At 36.9% G+C, this 23,105-nt stretch overlaps 1 protein-coding gene across 1 annotated transcript in view; it reads left to right on the top strand.

Annotated features, from left to right (window-relative positions):
• Positions 1 to 23,105, top strand: part of LOC135703419 (membralin) — a 255,673-nt gene that overhangs the window by 77,239 nt on the left and 155,329 nt on the right. The window contains exon 7 of the mRNA XM_065224637.1: positions 2,143 to 2,226. Within this exon, the coding sequence (XP_065080709.1) occupies positions 2,143 to 2,226 (84 nt within the window). The remainder of the gene's footprint in view (positions 1 to 2,142; positions 2,227 to 23,105) is intronic.

Genomic DNA, 23,105 nt, shown 5'->3' with positions numbered 1-23,105 from the left:
ATGTTGTAATCAAAATTCCGCTAAATAAGATCCTTAATCGTTGACAATTTGCGGAAAATTTAAAGAAACTGGAAATCCGTAAAATTGTTAGAAGCAAATGTTTGTTTAAAGAGTCCTTATTCATATCACACTTCACAATTTCACCTTGAGATAAACTAGCCCGTAGGCTAAAAATCTCAATAATAAAGTTAAAAAATCGCAGTTTCAAAACCGGAAATCTCAAGATTTAGAGGCTTATAGATCTCTAAATTTCAGACATTAGATAAGGCTCCGCGCTAGTCCGTCGTATCTCAGCTTTTCTTCGTCATACACCCCTAAAATCGCTCATTTTACGGGTTATCGCAAATGTTTCAGTGTCAATCGTACTTAATCTTGTAAGCAAAGATTTTTTTTGCAAAAACATGAGTGAAAACGCTTTGCTATTATAGTTTTAGCACATAGAATGGAAATAGGCGCCATGATACGACGAAGTAGCGCGGCTCCCTACTCGCTTCTTTACAGCAAACAATCAGATAAAGATTTCACGGGCATTCACAAGAACCTTAATACCTATTTTGGTTTGCGAAATTCCGCATTGCGCGAAGAATGATGGTACAAGGATTCACTTTTTTTTATTAATTTTTTTTTTCAAATAGGGGGAAATTACGTATTTACGTATTCTCGTCAATCTAAGCAGTGTCCGCACTTCTATTAGCATTTTCTCATCGTCACACACATATATGACGTGTCTGTTGGTTTACATTCATCTGCTGCTTGCTTCTCTATCCATTCTAATCGACAGAATTCTTCAAAACTGTTTGAAAGCGTTTTTAAAACGCTCCAAACTTCTCAGGTGAGTGTGACTATTGTCGGCAGCCTCGTTTTCTTCGGCAACCTTCCCATTAGAACTGCGTGTTAACCAGCTGTTCTATTATCGGCAACTTGAAATCAACCCCATTTTAGAGTACGTATGCTTCATTTGAATAAAAATCTGGCATAACAGGACTGCTCAGACGTACACATACAATCAGATTGAAGCTGAAAGACTAAAGAATCGTTTGGATGCATTCAGGGAAGTGTGTTGATGGGAAAACATATTGAAATTAACGTTTAAATTTTGGTTGCCGAAAACAGTCGATGGGTGCCGAAGCCGACATTTACCCTACATAGTTTTTAAAACTATGAAATTTTTAAATCATTGAACAGGAAAACCAGGAAAAAACTAGGAATTTCAAAATGGAAATTCACTTGCCACCCTGTACTTATGCCTGCTTTGAAGTTGTCTTGAGAACCATAAAAATACGCGTTGAATAAAACCTTCCAGGTTTAAGAAATTTTAATATAAGTCTTGACAACATCTTGTAGGGTGGGAAAAATTGAATTTGTAAATGTTGTAAGAAGGTTTTATTACGGTTTATGAGATAGTATAGTTTTAAACCTGGTTTTAATGGATTGAACTATAAGCTTTCTTCAAGAAGATAATAAATTGAGTTGATGGCTCAATAGGTAGGGTCCAGGTGTGCACACAAAATCACGGCCTCCCTGTTCGGTAATTTTTTACTGGGTTTTTGAACAGCTGAAAAAGTCAGTAAACTTAAAAAAATTGTATAAAAGTGATTTTTTCTTGAAATTTATACAGACTGTGTTCTTATTACATTTATTTGATGATAAAAATAAAATATGTTAAAATTGTTCGTTGCATTACGTGTGACCGTTATTTTCAGTTTACTGACTTTTTCAGCTGTTTGAAAACCCAGTAAAAAATTACTGACCCCAGTAAAATAATCTCTGTGTGTGGGAGCTGCCTTTTGGTGTCGGTAGCATTGGTACTCAGTACGGAAAACAAAGCCGACGGAAAACAAATCAATGAAAAATAAATAAATAGGGCCAAACCCCATAATGCGACATCATGCGAGAAAAATTTCGCAATAAAATGAATGTTATGTTTGTAAGAAGGGTCAGATCTCATTATAGGTGTACACATTACAAATACAGTTTTTTTTATACTAGCCATAGATTTTACCCGATTATAGTTGTAACATTGAGAGAGAAACAGAGCATTCGTATCCAAGCTTTCTCGTGAGAATAAACTTATACGAACGCATATTTTCGGTTTGATCACAGCGACTTCTAATCAATATTTCACAATTTCTTCCATTCCAGTTGACCTGCTCCAGATGTTGGAATTCAATATTCCCGTTCGTTTCCCTGCGGCACCTCTGTTAACCGTCATCCTGGCGCTAGTCGGTAAGTACCTTCTCCTTTATCACACATTAAAACGAAACTACATATTACCGAATACAACACACAATATGATCGCAATCGATCCACGACATCATTTTTCGCCTTCCTTCCATGGAAATTCGGAAAAATGCTTCCCATATTCCACCTGTGCCTGTGTTATGGCATGTGCTGATACCGACGGCAACGGACGGACGGACGAGCCCATATTCACGCAACTCCATTTTATCACCTGAAATATGGACTCGTTAATTCCTCGACAATTTGTTAACACCATCATCGCCCAGGTGTGTTTGTGTGTAGACAGACTTATTGCACCATGCGGCCTTTGCGCTGACTGGTGAGTGATGATGGTAATGAGCCAGGGGTAGTCATCACCTACCAATGCTGTATGGTACCAACCACATGTGTAAAGCCAATGACCATTTGAACTTAGATTAATGGAATGACGGTGGTGCTGGTGGTTGGGTATAACAGAAATTCGGCTCCATAGTTGGCTTGGACAGGTCAGTCACGCAAGCCAATTTGTTTCCATTACCGAACAACTTGGAGGCTTCATAAAAATGACGATTAGTGTGTGTTTTTTCTTTGATACTTGTGGGTGGGCGTTGATGGTCTGTTGCCAAATGTTGTTATTTTTTTCCCGCATCCATGTGATTTATTAGTACATTTGCGGGCATTTGCTGCGGGGAGTTTAATGGAGCTGAATTAATTGTTGTGTTTATTGAATGTAATTAATGTTGATTTTGTTGATCCAGACAGGCAGTGAAATATATCCTAGCTGATTGAGTCGTATCAATCAACGTGCTATGTTGCCAATGTTCATGCCACACAATTTATGGAAATTCGGCGATATTTTCCACTAGTCCGAGTCCAAAACTGCTGACCTGAAACCTTCACTTTCAATGGCAAGGAAATTACATCCATCAACCCGATGTCAACCCGCCGTTGAAGGGGGAATTCGATTCTTTTACGACAAACCAAACTGAAGCCGCAAAACCGCACACTTGAAATGGTTTGAAAGCATTCTTGATCTATAGTGTCACACTACTGCCATGGATTGTGACGCCGGCGATTTACAGTCATTCGAATAAATGAACTTCCAGATTCCAGCCCAGAACAGACTAGGGGCGGGAGGGTAAGAGAGATGTTTTCCATATCGGTCGGTAATCAGCCGAAACCCGAGGAAATTTGGACCGCTCTGCTCGACTATGTTCTCTGCCATCCGGGTGGGACGTGTGTAAACAAACCACAGGAAATGAAAGTGATATTTAATTCTTGGCATTGCTGGTTTGCTGGTTGGTGTGTGTCCGGGATTGTAGCGGCCGTGTGGCAGCTTCACCCCAATCGATACAATGACTATGTGATAATGAATGGTTCGCTTGGGATGCTCCTGAAATATTTGAGTACATAGATTTGAGGTTATGTTTAAAATTGGAACGACTTGTTGGTAGAGAGTTGGCGATTTTTTAATTATGCTGCCGTTTTACCATACAAAAACAATAGAACCTATTGTTACAATGTAATATAATTTATTGAAACAGTCATACATTTTACTTTATTAATAAAAATACAACTTGTTGTTGTGTACAATAGAATCTATTGGTAATGGAATATTTTCGTAAACATTGATTTTTCGGTATAGTCAAGATTACGGCCAATGGTAGTTCGGAATTGTCATGCAGTCAAATTTGACGTTCACTGCTCGTTGTAAGTATGAAACCGCTGGGCAAAATTTTGTATCATTCAAATTGAATATTGCATTACTCCCTGTTACGCCCAAGTGACTAGGGCGCTACGTTGCGGTTTCTTGGCCTGTAAAGTACCTCCGGTGGAGTGACGACAGCGGACGAAGACTTTTGCTGGATCGGTATAGGAAAATATTAGACTCAATTTACTGCACTCCGAGAGGCAGCATGTCGGCTCGGATATTCGAAAGTTAACTGATAGTTTATTTGAAAATCTTTGGTTTTTTATACATAATTGATTACAATTACTTATTATACTGGCATTAAAATAAGAGATAACTATTTAATGTGCATAAAGGGATCGATACATTTCACCGTTTCGTTTTAATCTGTTCTACGGGTTTCACTTGCTTTATTGTGATTTGTTCGATTTGCCTTTAGAACTTTAGAAAAAAAAAAAAAAAAAAAAACATCAAAAATGGTGAGCCGCAACACTCTCCAAATAAGTTTGAAATCACGTTGGAAAGTCCTGAAACATTTCAGAAAAGTTCGGAATCATTTCGGAAAGTACTGCATCACTTAAGAGCAGTTTGAAAGCACTTCGCTAAGAACTGAATCACAGCACAGATTTGTAATCACTTTCGGCTGTACTGAATCACTTCAGAAAAGTTCGGAATCAGTTCGAAAGTACTGAATCAATTCTGAAAAGTATGGAATCACTTCTGTAAAGTTCAGAAACACGTTGCAAAGCACTGAATCACATTAAGAAAGTTTGGAATCACTTCGGGATGTAATGAATCTTTTCAGAATAACTTCGGAAATTACTGAATCACTTCTGAAAAGTTCGGAATCACTTTGGAAAATACTGAATCATATAATAAAATTGAAAGTATTGAATGACTTCAGATAACTTTAGAATCACTCCGGAAACTTCTAAATAACGTCAAGAAAGTTTGTAATAACTTCAGAAAGGTTAAGGATTACTTCAGGAAGGTTCAAAATCGCTTCGGAAAGAACTGAATCACTTCAGAAAAGTTTGGAATCACTATGGAATGTACTGAATTACTTTGGAAAGCACTGAATCACTTCAGAAAAGTTCAGGATCACTTCGGAAAGTACTGAATCACATAATAAATATTTGTAATTACTTCGGAAAGCACTGAATCCCTTCAGTAAAGCTTTGAATCGCTTAGGAAAATATTTAACCCGTTCTGAAAAGTTTTTTATCATTTTGGAAAGCACAGAATCACTTCAGAATAGTTTGAAAACACTTCCGAAAGTATTGAATCTCTTCAAAAACTTTAGAACCATGTTGAAATGCATTGAATCACTTCAGAAAAAGATTAAATCCATTCGGAAAGATGTGAACTACTTAATCACTAAAGTCGACTTAAAATGCAAGCCGAGTATCCAACACGCAATAGTGATTATAAATTTGCTAGCTTCGAGTTGTCAGGTAAAATGTGGGAAAATCGTGGGAATTTAAAATTCCGATGGGTGGTCACCCTGTAAACTTCATCTGGATAAAAATGATAGAGTATTGTTCAATTTACAATTCAATTTACATTTATGTTTTAATCTAGGTGCTCCTGCTACTACAGTAGCTTTCCAACCTTATTTATTATGATATATCTAGACCAACAATTAAAATAGGCGGAACAACCAAACGTGAACAATGGCTTTAAACGCAAATTCCTCGAGAATCAAAGCACATCCAAGCAATCTAACATCATCATCTGATAGAGCAAACTTTCTTTATCGAATGGCATTGTTAGTTTGCGTGGGAGTGTTTTGATTCTCGAGAATTTTGTGTTTAAAGCCATTGTTTACGTTTGGTTGTTCCGCCTATTTCAATTGTTGGTCTAGATATATTAGGGTGGGTCACCATAATATGGAAAATAAGGTAGAAGGGTCTGTGCCTAGGGGCACGAACGGAAGCTTGACGTAGGACCGCTAGTGGACGGAACAAATATGTTGATCATTTAGTTGTTAACTCTTTTCGTTTTTGAATCGGTGGCCCTGAAAAGGGCCGATTGTTTTTCAAATGGTGGCCACACCAGAGCAATTCGAAGCCGACTGGATGTCGGCGGCCTAGTCATGCTGCCTATTGCGGGAAGCTTTTTCTCCGGTCGATGTGGGTGCTTTCATCGTCGTATTCGCATCGGTGCGATGCGTGCAGTTCCACTCATCCGTCCATCCGTCGTGTCCGATATTTATCCGTTCGTTGCTCGAAAGCAAAAGCGTTTTTTTTATCGCTGCTTTTATCCTCCCTTCCTTTCATTGGTTAAATGGTGAGCGGTCAACCGAGCATTGAGCTAGCTCATGTGAGCATGCGCAATGTGTCGTGTGTTCGATTTGCGCTCTATCGTTGCGTTCGTGTTTGGGATTTTTCGTTACATGTCTGAATTTTGATTTTTTTAATGTGACCCCCAGCATAGAAATTAAAGACGTAGTCCTACGTCAAAACGTAAACTAGACCTTATCTAGCGAGACCAACCCATTGTTGGTTCCAGTTGAGGTCCCAAACCACTGTGCAAAATTTTGGGACGATTGGTTGTAATTCCCTAGAGACCCGAAGCATGTAGCTAAAGCTGTACGAATATAGTCCAGGAAGTGCCTAACAACTTTACCCAAGAAAGGATAAAAAAAAAGAAGTATTCAAATATTAATGGTTTGAATTAAATGCCATAAATCACTTTTTCTGCCAACACTGCCGGTGTACCATTGGAAGGCAGATTCTAAACTGAAATAATTTCGAAGTTTCTTATCTTATCGATTTGGTACGTTCAGATGAATTATTCAAAAACAATCGCTCTATCTGATATGCGTAGATGAAAAAATCAATGGAGACGCATGGCAGTCTGGTCACATAGGAGTATTGAGTTAAAATTCAAAACTTGATAACTTGAAAAACAAAAAATATAACTCAAATCGAAATAAAAACACACCGCTGATTTTTTGATATGTTGTGTAACAGAGTCTTAATTTTAAACGAAAAAAAAAAAACATATTGTGCCCTCTGTCTACAAACCATGAAACCCACGAACAACAAATAAAATCCATGTTTTTCAATACAAAGTTTCAATTGTTTAATATTATTATATTTTTTTTTCAAAAAGTAATTTTTGAAAAAAAAAATGGAACAAAACGATTTTTTTCGACCACTTTAACATGGAAATGGTCACCCTAATGACAAAATAAAAAATACTTGTCTGATATTTTGCAATAAGGAACGAACCTACCATTTTTCGAAATTCTGAGGACCTCTTTATAGTTTTGCTATCAAATGGCTGTATTTATATGTACTCTCTAGCTAATAAATCATCACACTAAAGCTTCATGTTAGCATTTCCAACCAACTCTACTTAAGTGTGTTTACATACTTTGATTATATGTTTTGTATTACTTCTGCATGAAGTCAACGGTTTACTTAGAAGATACTAATTTCAAATGCCATACTAAAGTGGTAATTTTTATACGGTAGATGAGAAGATGAAAGTATTGAATTGATAGTTCCATTAGAGTACGGCAGTGTGAAAATTGTATACAGGGTGTTTGGTTCCGGGTTTTACATATTTTCAGGGTAGATAGGGCTCCTAAAGTTATGAAAAAAATCCCCATGAAACATAGGGTCGGAAATGACTGCTAAGTGAGTTATTCAACATTTTATGTTTTTTTGTATTGCCAACTTTGATTAGCTATATTTTTTTAATCTTAATGTGGTTTTCTGATTTCAACATACCAAATGAAAGATTAAAGTCTTAGCTATCAATACTCTTTGAAAAAGAACTCGATTAAAGTTAACTATCATACATTAAAATTGAAAAGTATGTTGAAAGTACCAAAAAAACTGATAAAATTTCATACATTTTAGTGTTTTTGAGTTGAAAATTTTCATTTCTGTTTATTTAGTTGTTCTACAAAACATTTTCCATGCAGTTCCCTAGATTTGTGTCTATGGTAGTAACCTTGTAGGCTTTATGGTTTCTTCATAATTATTGATTTAAAACAGCCATGAAAACTTGTGACGTTTTCATAAAATGCGCTATAGTCACCCTATTCGTTCGTACGTTCGGCTGTTGCAGTGGACTACGCACATGAACATTTGGTAGAATGTTATTGTAAATGTTTAGCTACATTCTTAACTTTTGATTACCGCACATCTCCTGCGCCGAAAGAAAACATAACTGCGGAGCAGTGATGCCACATTTTTTTGATTTTCAATCTGTATTTTCATTGCAAAAAATCTTTTTAATCTGTATCTGACTGACAAAAATCTGTAAACAAATCTGTAAAATTTCTTTATTATGGTCTTAGTGCAGCTTTACATAAATCTCCATTGAGTTAATTCATAGTTCAGAAGGACTTTGTTCAAAGTTTAGAATCTTGAAAAATTACTAATGGTTGCTTTCTAAAGAATTTGTCTATTTGAAAAATCCCCAAATCCTACAAAATTTTTGTTAAGCGATGTGTATCTTTTCTATAGATTGAAAATATAAACATTAAGTTCCAGTTGTCAGAGGCGAATCTGTTTCCGGCTGAAGATTTTCTTAATGAAGTAACTATCACAATTTCTTGAATTTTATTTTTTGTATGTCTGTAATTACGAAAACCTTTATCTGGACATTTGCTTTTTTTCAACTCCGTAATTTTTCAATAAGTTTTAACACAAAACTTTTACTGAAAGTTTAGTTGAATTGTATGCAATATTCCAAGGGGTGTTCAACTCGGCACACCTTAATTCGTGCCGAGTTATTAGTTGTGTCAAAAGCTGTGGCAAGCGCTCTGCCGAACGTACCTATCAAGGACAATTAAAGTATGCTTATCAAGGTGTTTGGCAACCATGAAAGTTATGACTTTTGTAATTTTGTTTACATTCTCAATTTCTCTGATGGATCATGGTAGACATTCACCTCCATTCTCATTAGATCGTTAGCGGGTCGGGAGGTGGAAGAGGAACTGCAAACCATCAAACCAATACGGTGTTCAAGCATAGTTCAATCTCACGCTTGGAGCAACATCGTCGAACCAGTTTTAAATCATCTGATCGACTCAGAAGTGCGTGTCCTCAAAGATATAACCCAAGTCTATCGTATCGCTCGTAAGATGCTTTCCCCTGAAGAACTGTCATACGTTGAAAATAGGACCACAGACTTCAGCGGAAGCACTTTATCATGCGCCTTAGATCTGTATAGAACTCGAGAAGATACCGCCCAATCCAGTCAGCTCCACACAGATGACAAACGTGGGCGATTCGTGATTTAAGAGGATGTAGCATTACAGATACACCTTTCAATATTCTATGGACATCGCTTTAAAGTCCTGTGGTTGTCCTATCAAAGACCACACCAATTAAGACTAATGACTGACAAGAATATCCGTGGAAAAATGCAGGAGAAAATGTGAAAATTTCCGTCCCGAAGATACTCGGCAAGACCGGGAGGCAAATCTGGCCGCCCCTAGGATAGCTTGTTTTCTTATTTATTGGTCATTATGCATAACAAAATTGTTGATGTACCTCAACTCTCGCAGAAGATATTGCTCTGATCCTTTGTTGTACGCTTCGAGATTGCATACACACGACAGTATCAATCGTCTTGACTGCCGTATCGACAAGACGCTCTGGGCCGGCCATGGTATACATAGATGAACTCGACTGAAGTGAGGCCCCGATAGAAGCTGTTCTAGATGAAAACACGATCCGCTGTGATTTTTGCTGTGATTCGGAAGAGACGGGCTTAGTTTTGTTAGGTTTGAAGAGGTTCACGATTCAGACAATACTTACAGAATTTTTCGAATGATCAACAACACCGGTGGGTATCCGTTTGTCGTTTACAACTTCTTGATTGAATCCTTGTATCACCAGTATTATGTATGACATTCTCTCACTAGTTTCATTTGTGAGTAGTTCGAGTAGTAAACCTTAAAAACGATTGGCAAAATGTTAACGCTCAACAGTGGTGCCGTTTTATATTATATTGTTTGTGTCTTCCTTATCAAATTGTGCCTTAATGTGCCTAACAATGTGTCCTGCTGTGTTTCGGCACAGTGTGCAGATTTGATTGCCCCTTGCAATATTCTTTATTTCTGAAATTTTGTTAATCAAATATCAATATACCTAGTTGACTCTTCGACAAATAGAAAGGGAAACTACTATTTCTTCCAACGAGAAATCAGAGCACCTGAACATCAGAGGTCCACTCAAAAGATTCCAAGTCCATTCGAAGCTAAAACAATGATTATTTATTTAGTGAAAAAGACGATTTGGGTTTGATGCTCAGATTGGATTCAAGCTGTTCAAAAGTAATAAAAGATTATTATTCGTATTTAAAAAATATAAAAAATAGTAAACATATCTTCCCTTTATTTGAAAAATCTGAAAAATCTGAAAAATCTGTATATTTTTGAAAAATCTGTAATCTGTATATACAGATATCTGTATCAAAATATTGACAAAAATCTGTATTATTACAGATAAATCTGTATATGTGGCATCACTGCTGCGGAAATGTTTCGCGGTATCGAATATTGCTTAGTCTCAGCAGAAAACACAACGAGAGACACCGAATCGGTGAATTCTGAGAGCGGAAGAGAGAGAAGTAGGTAGCGGTAATAAGTCGATGTCCCTTTTATTTCATAGCACTCGCAGCTCAGCTGCGGTGCTGTTTCGATGTAGGAGTGTGGAGCTCCGCTGCTTCTGTATACACACTTAGATTTTTTTTACAGGAGTTAGTATTTTTACTGGATTTTTGGATTACTGACTCGGTTAAAATTCAAATGACTGTTATTCGTAAAGATTGGATAAATTCGAATTTTTTTATTTTTCATCATTACACGGGGTTAACAGAAGTTAGTCTGTAAATTTCCGTAACACATTTTCTCAACTTTGAATTTTTCACAGATTTTTTAAATTTTACCGCAATTCAAAAACTTGGTAAAAATTACTGACTCGATAAGTGTGTACTGATGCATGGTTGGTGAAGAGGCTAGCATGTGGAGGGTATTCTCGGGCTAGTGAATGCCACCCATCCCCACTTATAATTCAGTAATACACTATTTATTCATTTTTGTTTGATATGTTTACAAAGTTTGCAAACAGAAATGAGCATTGCAGTGTAGTTACCAATTTTCCAAGTCATATACTTCAGATAACTGTTCAAAGTCCCAGATTTTTTATAACGAAATCATGAACAAAAAACCAAAGACAACTATGACAAACGCGATCGTTCTGAAGGGATCTTTACATAGAGATTGTTGATCCAGAACCTCGGGCTCTGGTTCCACTTCGCTTTTTCCAGGAGGCCATTATCTGCTACCGGAAAACATACAATAACAAAACTGTGATGATAATTTAGTGCCTCAAATCACAATAGTGCACGAGATTAACTCCCTAGAAAACTCGTAATTGCGGTAAAATTTAAAAAATCTGTGAAAAATTCAAAGTTGAGAAAATGTGTTACGGAAATTTACAGACTAACTTCTGTTAACCCTGTGTAATGATGAAAAATAAAATTTTTCGATTTTATCCAATCTTTACGAATAACAGTCATTTGAATTTTAACCGAGTCAGTAATCCAAAAATTCAGTAAAATACTAACTCCTGTAAAAAAATCTAAGTGTGTATACAGAAGCAACGGAGCTCCACGCTCCTCCATCAAAACAGCACCGCAGCTGAGCTGCGAGTGCTGTGAAATAAAAAGGACATCGACTTATTACCACCTACCTACTTCTCTCCCTTCCGCTCTCAGAATTCGCTGATTCGGTGTCTCTCGTTGTGTTTTCTGCTGAGACTGAGCAATATTCGATACCGCGAAACATCTCCGCAGTTATGTTTTCTTTCGGCGCAGGAGATGTGCGGTAATCAAAAGTTAAGAATGTAGCTAAACATTTACAATAACATTCTACCAAATTTTCATGTGCGTAGTCCACTGCAACAGCCGAACGTACGAACGAATAGGGTGACTATAGCGCATTTTATGAAAACGTCACAAGTTTTTATCGCTGTTTTAAATCAATAATTACGAAGAAACCATAAAGCCTACAAGGTTACTACCAAAAACACAAATCTAGAGAACTGCATGGAAAATGTTTTGTAAAACAACTAAATAAACAGAAATGAAAATTTTCAACTCAAAAACACTAAAATGTATGAAATTTCACCAGTTTTTTCGGTACTTTCAACATACTTTTCAATTTTAATGTATGATAATTAACTTTAATCGAGTTCTTTTCTTGAAAGCATTGATAGCTAACACTTTAATCTTTCATTTGGTGTGTTGAAATCAGAAAACCACATTAAGATTAAAAAATATAGCTAACCAAAGTTGGCTATACAAAAAAACATAAAATGTTGAATAACTTACTTAGCAGTCATTTCCGACCCTATGTTTCATGGGGATTTTTTCATAACTTTAGGAGCACTATCTACCCTGAAAATATGTAAAACCCGGAACCAAACACCCTGTATAGAGAGTAGAAAGCGAGCAAGGGAATGTACAAATCGGTTTGATCATCTCTCTTTACCAAACTCCCCCGTTGGAGAGGGATGGTGAGGGGTGTTCCCTATTTTTTCCTTGGTTTGTTTTCCGTCGATCTTGTTTTCCGTGCTGAGCACCAATGCTACCGATGCCAGGGAGACAGCTCCCACACCTGGATCCTACCTATCGACCCATCAACTCATGAACCGGGGACCAACGGCTTTACTTCCCTTACGTGATCAGAGATATTATGCCGCAGAACATCCCGGCGGCGCCGACTGGAATTGAACCCAGGCCTGCTGGGGGAGTTACAAAAAATAAAATTCAATATAGGGGAAATGGAAGTAATGTCGGCCTAAATACTCCTTATTTGGGCCCATACATAAATTCAGCAATCGACTAAATTTTCAATAGTGACCAAAAATATCCATTAGTACCATCCCAATGTTGCGTTCATCTAGATAAAATTGATAAATAGCAGATTTTTAACGATGGGCCCAATCTTAGATCTATAGGCCAACATTAGAGCCATTTCCCCTAGATGGATACATTTAGTTTTGTTTAGGAATACCCCAATTGAAAACTGAAGAATTGCTCCCTAATGAAAGCTGGCACCCTAATTGATAGCTAAACATTGCATTACAAGGTTAAATAAAAAGCCAGATAAATAAACTACTGATAAATTATCAGGAAACTTTGGATAGCTGTTGTGGACTTCAGAGAAGTTTTCGCGCTCCTTCAAGGTGTCAGTGAGATTCCGGATGAGTTCACGTAGTTTTGAAGGAGCTTAGGAAGTTTTGAACGTGTTCAGAATGCTTAAAAGGTTTTCAGGAAACTTCGAATCAGTTTGTGAACGTTTTGTTTAGTAGAAACAGTGCCAAGAGCTCATAGACGTTTCTTAGTGGAAAAATAATCAGAAAAATCTCTTGAAATTCACGTCGGAAATTCTAAAAAGGATCTTTTGAAGAATAAAACCACATTTTGAACGAAGATTTTTCAAGACTTCGTGCTTAAGGCATGCCTTGGTTCTGGTCCATGGCGTCAGTAGAGCTTGGAAAATGTTTGGAAAGCAATAGATTGGCACATCCCTAGCAATCTTTCCGCGAGGTCAGTGTCGCCTCCCTTAGTCCTGTGTCACCCGCTGCCGATGGTGGAATGCAGATGATAATTAAGCTACCGTATCAATTCGCACCGTATCCTTTTCCCAGTCATCATTCACCATACGCGTCCACGTTTGCTCCCCACTGCTTTCGTCCTGTCTTAGGGAACCGGTACCAACTGTGTGACCAGATGAGTGTGGCGTTCCAATAATAGCTTAAATTAACGCGGTCAACTGCTGGAAGCAACGTTCGACGAGCGAGCGAATGACCTGAAATGCGTTGGAACTCCTCTTCTAGGGTAGAGTACTACAATCGGCATAAGCGCATATTTCCGTCATATTGCACAGAGCTATGCAATACAGAATTGATTTCGACGTGATTGAATCAATCATACGGTTGGTATGATAGTTTAGTTCAAAAGCTTCAATACAAGTCTATAAGAACTCATGATATGAATATTTACATCCATTATTCTCAAAAACAAAAGAAGCGGTCCTAGTGAATCAATTTTTTTGTCTGCCTTCATTCGTCTGCCGAAGTGAATCCAATCACGTTTCAATGTGTTTGGACGGAATTGAAACTCAAATCCAAAATAAATTTAGAAGTCCTCTTTGATGGAAACATTCCAACAACCCGTTCGAAAAAAGAGGTAAAGTGCGGGTTGTGCTTGGTATGACGGAAATTGGATCTTAACCCTATTTCTGCTTGCTTCTCTGCCAATGACGATAATTTAGTCCAAAACACACTGACTGACACAACCAGTCGACCAACCACCGAACCAATCAGCCAGTGATTCTCATGAGATCAGTCCCAACCGTGCGGTTCGCAGATGTAATTATCAGGGGAGCGAATCAAATTATAATTTCGTCCCCTGATTTCCAGGGAATATTATTCGGGGCTTCGATAAACAGGGTATGTGGCACATAGCTGCCCAGCTAGGTTCATATCTGTAGCCGGTACTTGGTGTGTGGAGGAGAACTTGTTTACATGAGTGAATATTGAATTATTAGAAACCAGATTGGATTTCCCATCAAAGGGTATTTAGGCAACAGTCAATTGTTAATTAGTTTGTAGCGCGTCTGCTAAATAGTTTCACATATCTCCGCGAATTTCGGCACCAACTTTCGTCGCAACGAACCAATTAGTTCTTTGAAGTTTGATGATATGGGATTCCGTTTCGTTCTGGTAATATTCCCAGCGGATGAAAAAAAAAATCAATTGAGACTTTTGACACGTTGTCAGCGAAGTGAAAATTCGATTCACCAATTGACAGATTGCTCGCAGCATCAGTCAGTGCCAGTGGGGTACCTAGAAAAGACAAATCATGTTAGCCGAACTTGCATGTTCGGAGAGCTTGACGCCACGATAACCACCAGCACCATGCACACATCAATCCTTCTCAAAATCTATTGTCACCGCTTGGACGGTAACAATAGACCACTCAATTGAGCCGCTTCTCATCATTCGCTGTCAGTTTAAACTCCACTCGATTTACTTGGACTCACTACTCTATTCATAAACCGAGCAAGCATAGGAGTGAGCATCGTATGCTCACATTCACCGGGCATAAAACCATAAAACATGATGCCTGTTGCTACTGCTGCTCCTGGTGCTGTTGCTATTGGACGCTGGGGGTGATGGCGATGATGGCGATGATGGCGATGATGATGATGGTGATGCTGCTGCTTGCCAACCAAATTGAGCGAACACGGAGCGGACGGCTCCTTCTATTGAACCACTGTGGACAACAGCCAAGAGGAGAGGCCACATCATCATGCGAATGAATGGGGACATATCGAACCAGTTCCGGTTACAGTATCCATATAAATGACAATGAATTTGCGCCTCGTCCCTTCTCACTTTCGATGCCATATTTGTTGGACAAAAAAAATCATACCGCGTACGTCTTCCACTCTATAGATCCTTTCCGGTTGATCCCACTTATGGTGAGATTGTCAGTTCGTGTGAGTCCGCGCGCCAGTGTGTGTTTGGGTGTGGGTGTGCATATCACTTGGCGGGATGATACGGGAGAGTTGTAGCACTTTGATGGAATGTAATTCAATTTGGGAAAAAAATATGACCGCACATTTTGTTTTGAGAATTTGATAACCATCGATTCATGCTTAACATGCAGTGAAAGTGTGTCATTTTGGTTGCGATTGATATTGTTTTATCATAAAATTTCCAAAAGTTCAAAACATTTCCGTAAGCGTAAATTTCAGCCGGGTTGAAAAAATTGGGTACTCTTATTTCTCATACTTGAAAAAAAAAAACATTCGGAATGCAAATTTATTTGAATAACATGGACCACAAGACCATACAACTTTTTCTGGTCCAGATGCCATCAAGTAGAAACCTGAGAAGAACCAAGATAACCTTCAAATTCAAACGACCTCCAAGACGAATTCTAATAACCTCCTTAACCAGCGGTCCAAAGAAATGTTTACGAAACAGCTTGAATAAATATATTTTAAGATAATTCCGGACATAAATCCAGGAGAACTAAAATAGAAGACAAAGACCCAGAAAACATACAGTAAATTTCCAAGTGAAGTAATGAAATTGAGTTGTTAGTGGAATGCTTAAATAAAAAAGCAAAAAGGGTTATCTTCCATTTAATTCCACTTAATTAATTTTGGTATCCATGACAGATACGTATTTGGACTACGATGTGCAGTCTTGATCAGTGTCATTCTTACTAAAGAACTAATCAAAATCTAACCCCCTTAAGTACTCATCTCTCAGTAAAAAAGTCAAGATCACAGGTATAAAAATGAAACTACAATGTGTTGAATCGGAAACTACCTAACTAATAAAAACCAAAGATTTAAGTAAAGTAAAGGAGAAAAAAATCTATACAACTCTCTAATAAGGAAAATCCCTGTGATCTTTACTTTTTTTTTAACTTAGGAGATGAGTAAAAAAAATTGATTCTTTACCAAATGAATGTCTTGCTCTATTTGCTGCATAATTTTTGTCAGTCTCTCGTCTTATTGTTTTTAGAATTTAATCACTCAGCAATATTATCTCTATAATAAAGATTAAAAAAAACAGCTCAGCAATATTTAAAATTGGTTTTGTCGTTTAAATTTGAGGTGTAAAGTGTAAAGCGTAAAGTGGCCCCAAATGAAAATATTGAAGATGTTGGACTTTGGAAACAAATATTTGTTAGGACCAAAACTGAACTATTGTTTTTCGGGGTTTTAATTTTTCGTTACTCAAAATTCTCATGATTATGAATTCTAGGATTAATTTGGAATTTTCCTATGAATTATCATGGAATTCTTCTGTAATTAACCAGAAAACACTCCGCATAATAATTACCGTTGATTTTTTTTAATTTCCTTGAAACTCCTTCTAAGAATTTGATTGGAATCCTTCTTAGAATTCCTTTAAACCTATTCGGAGACTTTGATTCCTTTGAATTTTTTTCAAAATTTTCTTTTAACTGTATAGCATAAACTTTCGAAATTTTATTTAAAAACCCCTTAGAGAATTATTTTCTAATTATTACCATTTTTTTGCAATACATTTTGTTGGAGCTCTGTGATGAATCTTTCGCACTAGGGTTGAAATTATCGCCAGAACACTCTTAGAACTCTGTGCCTTGTTGAATGCTCATCATAATTCTCTTGGAATTCTTCTTAAAATTCATCTGCCATTTTCCTCACGATCTTCATACAAATCTCCTCAGAATCACATAGGAATTTTCCTTACAGAGTTTCGCAACTCCATTTGAAATCTTTAAAAATTACCTAAGAATTTAATTTAAAACTTGCATTCTTCTCGACAGCAATCCCTCCAAATTCATCTAACAATTTCTAAGGACATCATGTCAGAATAATTCTAGAACTCTGCTCAGCATGTCTCCTTCGAATATTTTGTGGCAATCCTCCTCAGTATTTGTTTGAAATCAACACTTTGAATACTTTTAAATTTTATTAAAAATTCGCAAGATTCTACCGATTGTTCTGTAATTTGTTATAACCCTTAAAATGCTTCCAAGATTCAGAGCCTTGACAATTATGACTCCACGACTCATAAGTATGACATTTTTTTCTCAAATTTTTGGTCTTAATTTTTTTCAAACAAACTCACATTTTAATTATTTTTTCTACAAATCTTGCCTCACAAGTTTTGAAGAAAAGTTCTATAAAGTCTATAACTACTTTACACAAATTTCAAAGCCCCAGAATCTTGTGAATCTTCTTAAATCACTTTTTTATCCTTTTAGTAAATAACCTTTCAGTAATATTTTTCAAGTATTGGCCTATTGAACGTGAGTGAGTATTAAATTCCATGAACCATGTTTAGTTTCACTTTGAGCGAGTTTAAACGTCAGTAGATTTTACATATTTTTTTGTTTTTAACTTTGTACATCTGCGCAAGTAATGAAAAGTTAATATTTATGTTAGTATGGACAACGGAGTGAAGACACATTCTCTTTATCCGATATCCCTATCAATTTCCTCTAATTCTCATTTGTATCAAGTTCATTTTTCTGGGCGATAGGAAAAACCGCAAAAATGCCCTGAAAATATTGTGTTTAAAGAGATAATTGTAACTAGATCTCCAAGGAAATTCTGAAAATAATTCCAATGTGATTGTGAGAAAAGCTAAGAGCTGCAGGTGCAATTAAATAAGAGTTCTGAGTAGATTTTTTAAGTATCTAAACGATTGTGAAGAAGATTCCAGGTCCAATTCTTATGATGGTTCCAAATAAGTACTGAGAAGAATTTCCATAGGGTTCCTAGGTTCCAATCCCAAGAAGGACTTTGAGGCTATTGAATTCTGAGGATACTTCCTAAATAATTCAGAGACAAATTTCTAGGAAAGTCTGTGGATAGTTTCAAGTAGATTATATAGAGAATTTTAGGAGAATTCTGAGAAGAATGCCACGGGCATTCAGAGAAGAATTTCTAGGAACTTTTGAGGAAAGTTGAAAGTGATTTTTAGGTAGAATTCAGATGAGAGCTTCTAGATATCCCTGAACTGAATTTAAAGATATTCCAGGGGGCAGGGTGGCAAGTGAACCAGGAAAATCAGGAAAACCGGGAAAAAGTCGGGAATTTATTTTCACCAGGAAAAACCGGGAAAAAACCAGGAATTTCATAGGTTCACCAGGAAAATAATCTTGTTTGTATAATTTAAATAGGTTTTAAAATTTATGCATGTCAAACTTTCTTTTTATAATCAGGTCACAACTAACCATTTTGCTTAAGCTAAATATTTCACACAACTAAACATTGATGAACAAAATTTATTCTGAGAATTTAGTAAATATATTTTGTATTTATTTTTAATTTAATGTTTTTCTCGAATCAATATACATGCATGCATGATTTGTGCTTAATTGATAGCAGACTTAAGCAGTGCCGACGCGTAACTACTTTGAAGTACCTTTTCAACGTGTTCAATAAAAAGTTCTATTTTTGAAAACTTCAGATAAGGCCTTCGAACTTCATGCAAGTTCTACAAAATTCGGAAAATTCTTACAAGTTTCTGGAACATCCTGTGAACTACTGTGATGACCTACGACGGCCCCTCACCATCCCTCTCCAAAGGGGGAGTTTGGTAAAGAGAGATGAAAAAACCGATTTGTACCTTCCTTAAAAAAAAAAGTTGTTCTAGCTCGCTATTCTAATATCTATATGCAATCTTCACACTGCCGTACTCTAACGGAACTATCAACTCTATGCTTTCATATACTCCATCTATCGTATAAAAATTACCAATACAGTCTGTTATTTGAAATTAGCATCTTCAACTATACAGAAAAGTACTTATTTTTATTACATGTGTGCTAGAATAAAAAAAAAAAACAAATCCTAGAGGGTCCCGCAATTAAAAAAAAAATAGACCAGCGGCCTTAAGGGTGGTTAAGACGACCCTGCCAAGAAGCTCTTTTCAGAATACGCTTAGATTGGTTTATTCATTAAAATTTAAAAGATATTTTGCAATAGACTGGTTCGTTTCTGGAAATGAGTAATAAGGCTTCGAAAGGTGTCCTCCTATAGGCTAACTACAACGTAGTACGAAATACGATGTGGTCTCGATTGGGAGTCATAGTGAAAACGTTCCTTTATTGTTTTTTTTTTTAAATTATTATTGGACAGGGTTGGGTCAAAGGGTCTCAGAACTTAATGAAATTTTACCCACAGGTACAGTTAATGATAATATGAACGAAAAATAAAACGGGAAGTAAATTTTCCCGGAAACATTTTAGTTGAAGCTTAGTCAAGTTGTATGGGAAAAAAAGAGAGTGAGTCAAATTGACTCAGTCTCTGAGTTACTTTCGACGAGCGTGTACACGGTAAAATGCAACTTCTGAAATTTTCACCAGTGAAAGATAAAAAGTTTTCAAGCATGAAAAATCATTAGAAAACTTTTATTATCCTACAATGGTTTTTCTTGACTTTCTTTGCCATTTCCCTCCACCGTGAACATTATCATGGAAAACACGATTCAGACTATATTTTTTTTTATATAGATTGCTACAATAATTTCCATATCATTTCGCTACACAACGTTCTTTCTACGACGCTTGGTTCATGAGTCCGGAAAAATCCAAAAACTTCAACATACAGTTACCGGGAAAATTAATTCAGTCATAAGAGGTGAATATATAAGAAATATAAAAAGGTCGGTGACCTAGTGGTGACTTTTTTGCTTGTTGAGCATATATTCATAGGGAATCCTGAAACTACGACGTGATTTTAAAACTTATTTTAAATTCCTCATACAAAATTCAATCCGTATGTTCTTGTTATAAGCATGAAATGGTTAAAAATTATGCCACATAAAATTCTCAAAATGCACCGAGTTCTGTGCCTACCGATTCAGGACTTATTCGGTTTGTTTTAGTAGTTCATCATCCAATAATTTTCAGTTAGGAATAAATTAATAACCAGCATTCCAACCCAGTGTAAATCGTGTCCAGAAGTGTCATCCTTCCTACTCCCATCCTTTGGCCTCCTCTACATACCAGGACCACCGTAGTGCGCTCCATGCATTTGCACACCCCCACTTGCTTGTCGCTCATTCCATTCTCGAGCTGCTGGTAAGAACACACGACAGTGCAAAAGTAGATTGAAACATTGTCGCCATCGAATATCGCCGGGAGAGGATCGAAATGCGGCACGCAATCGACACATCGTGATGTGACATATTGTGAATATGAAGCTCTTCCAATTCTCATTCTCCCATATTTTCTCTACTCTGCCCTGCCCTGGATATGCTGCCTTGTTGGAAATTGATAGGAGTTGTATTGCGGCAGCCACCAACTAACAGATCCTTCGTCGTTCGTCCTGAAGCTTCGCCTAGCGAGCCGGATCTGTGTAGATGTGTGTACATTAATTACGATGCCCGATATTGATTGATAGATGAGTTTTATTCAAATTTATTATCCATCATCCATTCCGAATGAAATATATTTAATTTATATGCAGCCGTTGTTTTGCCGGTTCACGGTGCGATTGTTTGAGGTTTGCAGCAAGAAGGGTAGTAGCTGCGCATTGCTTGATTACAGTATGTATTCATCATGGGAGAGCGAACGTGCGTGGTAGGTTTTTGAAAATTGGCGCCATATAACATTGTTTATTTGCGATTTGTGTGTTAAATTGAATGCCTTTGTGAAGAATCATTGAAATCTTGGTGCTGATTAATGGTTTTCATTTGCATATATTCTCGAAAAGAACGATAAGGTACTTACGATTATGAAACCATTAGCCAAAGCTGAATTTCGGAAAATGCTCTTACTTCATAGCGAACTTCCAATTGGCTTAGATCATTGGTAATTAAATTCCTATGCGTTTAACATGATGTATTTGAGGTCTGAATAGTGCTCAGCTACTTTGTGAAGCGAGAGCTATGTTAGGGGCTCTGCGGTGGCAGAATACATTTCTGAACTACGATGGAATTAATCTTTAAATCGGATTTCGCAACACCCTCCAACCCTCCGGCCTTCGTGGATCATTATCTACGGTGGAGAGTCGATTCAATTTTAGGCGTTTTCTGTAGCGATTTTAACCTGATGGTGATCGAATACGTCGTTATTTCGTGTGTGCGATTATCGTTTAATTTTTTCCTGGTTGCGTATGTTTTCGTCTGAATTTTCCTCTAGAAGTTTCTGCCAGATGTCATTATTGAGTTTTAGCAACTTGTTTTACAAACTGTTGTAGCAACTTTTCTGCGTTTACATCATGCACACGGTAATAACTTTTTGATTACTTTTGAGATCCAAGGACCAAGCCTGATTTCCGTATCAAAAGTGTATGTGTGTGTCTGTTTCCAATTGTAGTTTGCTGATTGGTTTTTCTTCTGACGCAATGCATCAATTGATCGTCGCTGTTCAGCGAAAGTTGCATGTCAAGGATTTATACAAAGCGATTTTGAGATTAGTTTATAAAATGCACGTTGGCCATAATAACCCAGGCAACCAGAATTCGTACAACAGGTATAAATATAACCGTAAAATACTACAGATTATGTCGAAATGTATTGTACGATCCTATAAAATGCGAACTTATAACTTATAATATGGCTAATCAGTTTTGTACCGTACAACACTTACTTACTTTTGCTGATCTGAAGTTCTTCAAGATGTTTCGACAAGTAACTCAGTTCATGGCTACTTGCTTCCAGTTTCTTAGGCATCCCACCAGCAATGCCTCTATTACCGATTTTTGCACACGAACAAAGTTGGGACACCCATGTTTATTTTGATACCGTAAGGCACTCAGGGTGACTACTATCTTAAGAAACCTGGAAAACCGGGAATCCTCGGTCAATTTTATTTAACCTGGATAAACCTGGAATTAGCGGTGCCGGCGGTGTAGTGATTAGCGGGACTGCCTCGCACTCCAAAGCGCATGGGTTCTATCCCAGTTGAATTAATTTAAAAACATTTTACAATACAACCAATTTTATCTTCCTCCTTATACACTTTTACAAATTGAATACAATAATTCTGGAGTGGATTTACCTTTAGTAACATACATTCTGAAACTTGATTTTTTTTATGGTTCTGAGATAGGGTTACGGTATGTAATGTGGGTCTAGTCCTTTCATTCGGCCTATCACGCAAATAAATAATTAATTAAGGAATATTACACAAAAAATAAGGAAAATATTGATCACTGATGATTGATAAATGTGTACCACACACAAATCAATTTATATCACAACATTTCAATACATTTTCAGCTCTCGTAAGTAATAAAACTGGTTGAGAATATCACTCTGTTCGGAGTTTTTAGCCGCCATGACTTCTAAGGTTAAGATGGGAAGGTTGCACTGACGATCATCAAATGGCCTGATTATGGCATTTATTGAATGGAATTACCTGATAATACACACTAGACGTAAAACTCACAGTTACTGTTTGAATATTTTATGTTTATTTTAATTGTTTAACAACGTTTTCACAAGTAAATCATGGACCCAACTTTAGGGACACATTTCTTTTCTATGTTCCTAACTTTGGCCCATGAAATTCATTTGACAGCATATAGCAATAAGAGTAACGTCAACAATGTGGTTTGCATTTGGATGATAAGGAACGAACAGGAAGGGAGATTTTTTCTGCCAAATCTGTATAATGAACATCACAATGTTTTGAT

Source organism: Ochlerotatus camptorhynchus, unplaced genomic scaffold (genome assembly GCF_037179485.1).
Source record: "Ochlerotatus camptorhynchus isolate MF236.1 unplaced genomic scaffold, CSIRO-AGI_Acam_v1.1 ptg000213l, whole genome shotgun sequence".
NCBI classification, from domain to species: Eukaryota; Metazoa; Arthropoda; class Insecta; order Diptera; family Culicidae; genus Ochlerotatus; species Ochlerotatus camptorhynchus.
The sequence above is the reverse complement of the archived record's forward strand: the minus strand, read 5'-3'. Positions and strand labels throughout refer to the sequence as shown.